The sequence below is a fragment of the Hyla sarda genome, chromosome 7 (assembly GCF_029499605.1).
Source record: "Hyla sarda isolate aHylSar1 chromosome 7, aHylSar1.hap1, whole genome shotgun sequence".
Lineage (NCBI taxonomy): Eukaryota > Metazoa > Chordata > Amphibia > Anura > Hylidae > Hyla > Hyla sarda.
The window spans coordinates 52,344,246-52,352,363 of record NC_079195.1 but is presented as its reverse complement, the minus strand read 5'-3'; the positions used below and the strand labels follow the sequence as shown (position 1 = coordinate 52,352,363).

General features: G+C 42.4%; 1 protein-coding gene across 2 annotated transcripts in view; it reads left to right on the top strand.

Moving 5' to 3' along the window:
* The first annotated feature begins 348 nt into the window (after window positions 1-348).
* Window positions 349-8,118, top strand: part of BNIP3 (BCL2 interacting protein 3) — a 56,482-nt gene continuing 48,712 nt past the window's right edge. Inside the window, exon 1 of one of the 2 annotated variants that reach the window (XM_056529019.1) lies at window positions 349-525. In XM_056529019.1, coding sequence (XP_056384994.1) covers window positions 480-525 — 46 coding nt within the window. In that variant the 5' untranslated portion in view covers window positions 349-479. The remainder of the gene's footprint in view (window positions 526-8,118) is intronic. The other variant, XM_056529020.1, reaches the window with a different exon arrangement.

Below are 8,118 nucleotides of genomic sequence, written 5' to 3'. Positions count from 1 at the left end.
ATCCTTGTGATACCAGAAGACACTGCAGTATGTCAATAAGCAGCGTAGAGCTGTGTTTTCCAAACAGGGTGCCTCCAGCTGTTGCAAAAACTACAACTCCCAGCATGCCCGGACAGCCTTCGGCTGTCCGGGCATGCTGGGAGTTGTAGTTTTTCAGCGCTGGTCTAGAAAAAGGTGACAGGATCCCTCCAGTAAGCAGTGCTTCGCTGTCATTGAACTTGTGCAGAACTAGTTGAGCACTGTACAGGCCAATGGCCGCCTGTTATGTGTCTGTATTGGAAGTTGGCCCTTCCAGCACAGTGGGTGGGAGCTGCATCTAGCTAATCAGCTCCTAGCTACGTGTGAAACGTCATCCTTGGAGCTTAAAGCAATAACAATAACAAGCCCAGCGACAAAGACAGCTGCAGCAGCTGTGGCCGTGTATATGAGAGCAGTGCGGAGCCCAGGGAACCACAGCCTGAGCACACAGCAGTAGCACCATGTCCCACAGTGAAGGGCAGAACCTTCAGGACGAGCCCTTGCAGGGTAAGAATATTTCCTTCTACCCTATGATTCTCCAATAATAATAATAAAAAAAAAAAGAATATCTCATACTGACGTAGCAGAGCTGAGTTTGTCGTCTAAGGGTACGTTCACACATACAGGATACTGCGCAGATTTGATACGCAGGATTTGCCACTGCCGATTAGAAGCTGTGCTCAGTCATTTAGTTTACATTGCATCAAATCTGCGTACGTGTGAACGAACCCTAACCCTTAGGCTGCGATCGGTTTGTGTTTGCATAATGCAGTTGTGTAATGCCGCACGTGGGGCTATGGTGACGACTCTGCTACCGACAGCATGGCGCGCCGCGTGCATTGAGCGGTATAGGGAGAAGGAGCCGTATTTGCTTTCTAAACACGATTCTTCAATGCCCCTTTTGTTTGCGCGGTTTGTCAGCTGCGTTCCCTGGCACGCGCTGTGTCAACAGTGCGAGGTGTGATTGCTTTTCCCAGGGGTTTGTTGACATGGTATAGACAAGGGGGGCAATGGAGGCAGCGACTACGTGTTTTTCCTAAGAGTCAGCAGAGCCGGATCCCTGACATGAGCGGCCGGTGACGTTGCCTGCTCTAAAGATTAGATTGTCCCCAAATAGAAGCACCTGGCCGCAGAGGGATCTGATGAGTAATGGTCAGGTGTAGCAGTATTGAGTTTGTAAGTGTAGCAGGGCTGAGGTTGTTACTTTGCGCTTGTTTGAATATTTGGTGTGTAATATTGTAATGTCTGATATTTGACTTTTAGTTTTACCCCCACAATTGTATAGTGCTGTGGAATCTCTTGGCACAATATAATTAATAATAATAATAATAATGATAATAAAATAATAATAATTAGAGATGAGCAAACTTACAGTAAATTTGATTCATCACGAACTTCTCGGCTCGGCAGTTGATGACTTATCCTGCATAAATGAGTTCAGCTTTCAGGTGCTCCGGTGGACTGGAAAAGGTGGATACATTCCTAAGAAAGAGTCTCCTAGGACTGTATCCACCTTTTCCAGCCCACGGGAGCACCTGAAAGCTGAACTAATTTATGCAGGATAAGTCATAAACTGCCGAGCCGAGAAGTTCGTGACGAATCGAATTTACTGTAAGTTTGCTCATCTCTAATAATAATGATAATAAAAAAAATAATAATAATAAAAAAATGATATTATTATTATTATCATTATTATTATTTATTATTATTATTATTATTATTATTCTCATTATTTTTATTATCATCATTATTTTTATTATCATTATTATTTTACATAGGACTGTAGTTAAAGGAGTATTCCAGAGCAAAATAACTTATCCCCTATCCAAAGGATAGGGCATAAGTTATAGATCGCGGGGGGTCTGAGCGCTGGGGCCCCCCGGGATCTCCTGGACGGGGCCGCAGCAGTCTGCAGGAAGTGAAGTTTCGTCCCCAGCAGAAAGCAGCAACAGACACGCTCCCTCCATGTATCTCTATGGGGTACATGGAGGGGGCATGTCGGCCGCTGCGTCATGCTGGGACGGAACGCCCCCTTTCCTGCACACTGCTGCGGCCCCGTCCAGGAGATCCCGGGGGGCCCCGGCGCTCAGACCCCCCGCGATCTATAACTTATCCCCTATCCTTCGTATAGGGGATAAGTTATTTTGCACTACAGATCTTCTTTAAATCTGTTTGCAGGGACATAACTATAAGGAGAGCACAAGATGCGGTTGCACGCGGATCCCGAACACAGAGGGGGTCTCTTTTTTCTATACGTGGAGACCAGAACTATAAATGATTAAATGAAGCATTAAAGGGATATTGCAATATAAGACAATTGATCCCCTATCCAGTACAGCGCTCAGGTATCTTTGACTCTCCCATAGAAATGAATGGAATCTGCGCACTATCTCCACTTCGTGTGCTAGGAAAACCAGGGCGCCGGTCAGGAGATCGCAGGGTGTCCCTGTGGTTGGACCCTCCGCGATCAGACACTTATCCCCTATCTGATAAGTCAGTGTTTCCCAACCAGGGTGCCTCCAGCTGTTGCAAAACTACAACTCCCAGCATGCCCGGACAGCCTTCGGCTGTCCGGGCATGCTGGGAGTTGTAGTTTTGTAACAGCTGGAGGCACCCTGGTTGGGAAACACCGCGATAAGTGATAAATACAGTACTGCTTTAAAGGGGTACTCCGGTGAAAACCTTTTTTCTTTTAAATCAACTGGTGGCAGAAAGTTAAACATATTTGTAAATTACTTCTATTAAACAATCTTAATCCTTCCTGTACTTATTAGCTGCTGAATACCACAGAGGAAATTATTTTCTTTTTGGAATGCTCTCTGATGACATCACGAGCACAGTTCTCTCTGCTGACATTATTATAATAACAAAAACACTTTATTTATTGTTGTCCTTAGTCGGATTTGAACCAAAGTCCCCAGCATTGCAAGGCAGCAGTGCTAACCACTGAGCCACCATGCTGCCCTTAGCATACTTCTGCTATGCATGGTTCCTAAAATGGACAGAGATGTCAGCAGAGAGCACTGTGCTTGTGATGTCATCAGTGTTCCAAAAAGAAAGGAATTTCCTCTGTAGCATTCAGCAGCTAATAAGTACTGGAAGGATTAAAAAAATTTTTAATAGAAGTCATTTACAAATATGTTTAACTTTCTGCCACCAGTTGATTTAAAAGAAAAAAGGTCTTCACCGGAGTACCCCTTTAAAGTTAGAAGTTCCAAAGTTTCAGATTTTGCAATAGAGTAGCAGCAACTTCATAATATGCCTCTATTTGTACAAAACATACAACAGAATGATACAATCTGCTATATCTGTAACAGTGGGAATAAGGTTAACAATGACTCCACAAGGACTGTCAGCTCAGCAACGCTGTATAGGCCTTTTTTTTTTGTGAAAGGTTCTTTGTTGTATTGGAACTATAATTTCAAGGTATTTCTCCTATGTATTGTTGTAGACCTTTCTATTTGCTTTTGTCTATGGCTCAGGCTACACGGCGACTTTTGGTCACGCAACAGGCACCGTGGCACTGCGACACCACATCTAATGATTGTTAATGTAGCCACCATGCGACACCACAACACAGCCCCAACTTTGATGGATTTGTGGTTGCACACAACATTGCCAGCATTGACCTTAAAGGGGAAAACAAAACGTTTTCAAATCAACTGGTGCAGAAAGTTCTACAGATTTGTAAATTACTTCTATATAAAAAAAAATCTAAAAAGATCTTAATCCTTCCAGTACTTATCAGCTGCTGTATACTCCACATGAAGTTGTGTAGTTCTTTCCAATCTGACCACAGTGCTCTCTGCTGACACCTCTCGGACCATGTCAGGAACTGGCCAGAGCAGGAGAAGTTTGCTATGGGGATTTCTTTGTATAGTTAAAATTTTAATAATTGTATAAGAGGAAAAGAAATCTTCAGCTTTCTAATATATTTAAAGGGGTTCTCCACCATAAGGTGATTTTAGTACGTATCTGGCAGACAGTAATGGACATGCTTAGGAAGGGTCTGCACTTGTCTTTGGGCAAATGGCTATGTTGTGAGATTATCATAACACTGTGGCTAGCTTTTTGTGAACTGGTATTTACTGTTTGACTTTTCTTTTTTTGACTACAAATCCCATAATTCCATTTTCCTCCCTCCCACACATCAGCCACCCCACCCATTGAAACATAAATGAGCTGCATCCATTCAAAAGACCTGTGGTTTTCAATCAGGGTGCCTACAGCTGTTGCATTAGTTGTAGATGGATCTCCCTTCCACCAAGCGATCCCTCCACCCATTGAAGCAGACAGGCTCCCTGTCATCAGCTGACTAGTGAGTCAGGTCTCCGCCGCATTGCAACCTGGGAAAAATCTGAGACAACAGTCATTTTGTATGCTGTTAAAAATAAATATTGGGGTGAAAATCACATGAGAATTGTGAGAAAACCGTCACACACAGGTACAGACACTATATTATGAACTACACTAACTTTACAGCCCCTGTAGCATAGTCAAATAAAAAAAAAATCCTTGAAAACCCCTTTAATGTTTCCATTCTTCACCCTTTTCAAGATCTCTGCTTGCTGTAATTGTGTAAAAACATTATTGTTAACATCCAGAGACTGAAAAGCTTTATAGCAGTGTTTCCCAACAAGTGTACCTCCTGCTGTTGAAAAACTATAACTCTTATCATGCTGGGAGTTGTCATTTTGTAACAGCTGGAGGCACATTGTTGGAAAACATTGCTGTATAGACTAAGACTTGCTCATAGCTAGTACTGTGGTTCACTAGTATACAGTAAACTAAATTGTCTTTTCGGATAGTTTGCTACAGTGTAGGTCAGTGGTCTCCAAACAGCCAACGGCTGTCCGGGCAATCTGGGAGTTGTAGTTTTGCAACAGCTGGAGGAACACTGGTTGGCAAATATTGACCTTGGAGGTATATAGGCCAAATACCTCCAAACTGTGGACCTCCATAACTACAACTCCCAGAATGCCCGGACAGCCAGCAGCGTCACAGTGCCCATTACGTGTTCATTACGTAACCCTGCCATTGACAGCCATGCAGTGGTGCCATGAACAAGAAACCTGGAATACTATGGTGTAGTGACAAATCCAGGTACTATTCGGGATCCAATGATGATCTGGTTGGAATATGGAGGCCTCGTGGTGAAAGTCCTCTGCGTGCTAAGGGATTAAGGGGGTACTCCGGTGGAAAAACTGGTGCCAGAAAGTTAAACAGATTTGTAGATCACTTCTATTAAAAAATTAATCCTTCCAGTATTTTTTAGGGGCTGTATACTAAAGAGAAATCCAAAAAAGAAATGTATTTCCTCTGATGTCATGACCACAGTGCTCTCTGCTGACCTCTGCTGTCCATTTTAGGAACTGTCAAGAGCAGCATATGTTTGCTATGGGGATTTTCTCCTGCGCTGGACAGTTCCTGAAATGGTCAGCAGAGGTCAGCAGAGAGCACTGTGGTCATAACATCAGAGGAAATACATTTCTTTTTTTTTTATTTCTCTTTAGTATACAGCCACTAAAAGGTACTGGAAGGATTAAGATTTTTTAATAGAAGTTATTTACAAATCTGTTTAACTTTCTGGCACCAGTTGATTGAAAAAAAAAAAAGTTTTCCTAGGGAGTACCCCTATAAACTTGCTTCAAAGTTGATGAGTGGCAGCTGCTATCAGCAGCCAGGACCCACCAGTAATGACCACTGATATCCACCATTGATTGTGCAATCAATTATAACTGTGGCATCTAAAAGTTAAAATTGGGGAGACTGACTGGGATCTCCACTCCTGGTGTATAAATTAAGCCAGTGTTTCCCAAGAAGGGTGTCTCCAGCTGTTGCAAAACTACAACTCCCAGCATGGCCGGACAGCCAACGGCTGTCCGGGCATGCTGGGAATTGTAATTTTGCAACAGCTGGAAGCACCCTGATTGACAAAACACTGCATTAAACATATTAATAGACCCCATAGCATGGCTGAAGTAAAAAAATTGGCTAATTTTGGCTTCTATTTAAGTGATATCCATTAGGGTATCAGCATCTTACCTATTCCGTTTTTACATAGAACAAATAACTGCATTAAGTGGCATGTCGTCTATTAGAGATGAGCGAACTTACAGTGAATTCGATTCGTCACGAACTTCTCGGCTCGGCAGTTGATGGCTTATCCTGCATAAATTAGTTCAGCTTTCCGGTGCTCCCGTGGGCTGGAAAAGGTGAATACAGTCCTAGGAGACTGTTTCCTAGGACTGTATCCACCTTTTCCAGCCCACCGGAGCGCCTGAAAGCTGAACTAATTTATGCAGGATAAGACATCAACTGCCGAGCCGAGAAGTTTGTAACGAATCGAATTTATTGTAAGTTCGCTCATCTCTATCGTCTATCTTCAATGGACATTGCGAGACACCGTGTGAGATCAGCCTTACCCAGCGTGACCTATAGGAACATATATGAAGGTTATTTCCATAATAAGTGTAACTGGATTATTCTTAATTGTTCTTTACCGCAGGCTGTGGCTGTTATCAGTAGTTCTCCTGGTCCTGCAGCTTGTCACGTCTCACCGTGCTGTAAACTATTATGTTATCAAGGTGTATGGGTAGAGCTTTGTAAGAAAAGGAAAAAAAAGTCTCAGGCTGTTTTTTTTTTTTTTACTGCTGTTTTTATTTTATTTTTTTCTATTTAGGGTCTATTCACACGTACAGTATTCTGCGCAGATTTGATGCGCAGAATTTCAAGCTGTGTTCAGTCATTCAGTTTACATTGAAATCTGCAGCAGAAAATCCTGCGCATCAAATCTGCGCAGAATCCTGTACATGTGAATAGACCATAAAAAAACAAAAAAATAAAACACATGACAAAAAAAAGACTGCCCTGTTAATTTGCACTCACAATATGCTGTTTTTGTGGTGTTTTATTTTTTTTATTTTTATTTTTTTTTAAATAGTGGGTTTTAGTTTTGATTTTATTTTTTCTAATTTGGCGTTTTTTTTTTAAATCATGACAAGTCATGTGATTATTTTATCATGTGACTCAAGGATTTCTATAGAAGGAATGGGGACAAAAAGCCAGGATAAACGCCAATGCTATACCCACATGGCGTTACATAGAGCAGTGATTACAAACGTATGCTTCTCCTGCCGTTGCAAAACTACAACTCCCAGCATGCCCTGACAGCCGCATACTGGGAGTTGTAGTTTCGCAACAGCCAGAGAGTCATAGGTTGGGGAGTACTGAAATAGAGCATCTTACTTTGTGAAGGGCGCGGAAAGAGAAGGGGTCCAGACCAAGCTGGGGACTGGCATAGGACTCCCTATTTGCATAGGACTCCCTATTTGCCACCACTAATACATTTAATACATGATGAGACCTGACGTTTTCCCCAGTGTCCTGCACGAAGCAATGTCAGATCAATAATGCATTAGCAGGAAAGTCTATTTTTGTAGCTGGTTATTTGACAGCATACCAATCCTCTCCATATTGGCCCATTAATACTTGGTTTTGTAGACATCGTAGTTATATCTGATTCTGGGGCAGAAATTTTGTTAAAGGAACCTGTCATGACATATGAAGGGCGTTATGCCCTTACTAAAAAGTCACAGCATAACCATTCATGGCAACTTTAATGTGGATAAGTGCAAGATAATGTACCTGGGGGCATAAAAACCCAAGGGCAGAATACAGAATTTGTGATGCAGTCCTAACCTTAGTATCTGAGGAAAGGGGTTTAGGAGTCATTATTTCAGAAGACTTAAAGGTAGGCGAACAATGTCACAGAGCAGAAGGAAAATACTTGGGTATATAGGGAGAGGTATTAGCAGTAGAGAGCAAAGTGCTCATAGGTGTATAGGAAGAGATATTAGCAGTAGAGAGGGAAGGACTCATGGGTGTATAGGGAGAGGTATTATCAGTAGAGAGGGAAGTGCTCATGGGTGTATAGGGAGAGGTATTATCAGTAGAGAGGGAAGTGCTCACTGGTGTATAGGAAGAGGTATTATCAGTAGAGAGGGAAGTGCTCATGGGTGTATAGGAAGAGGTAATATCAGTAGAGAGGGAAGTGCTCATGGGTGTATAGGGAGAGGTATTATCAGTAGAGAGGGAAGT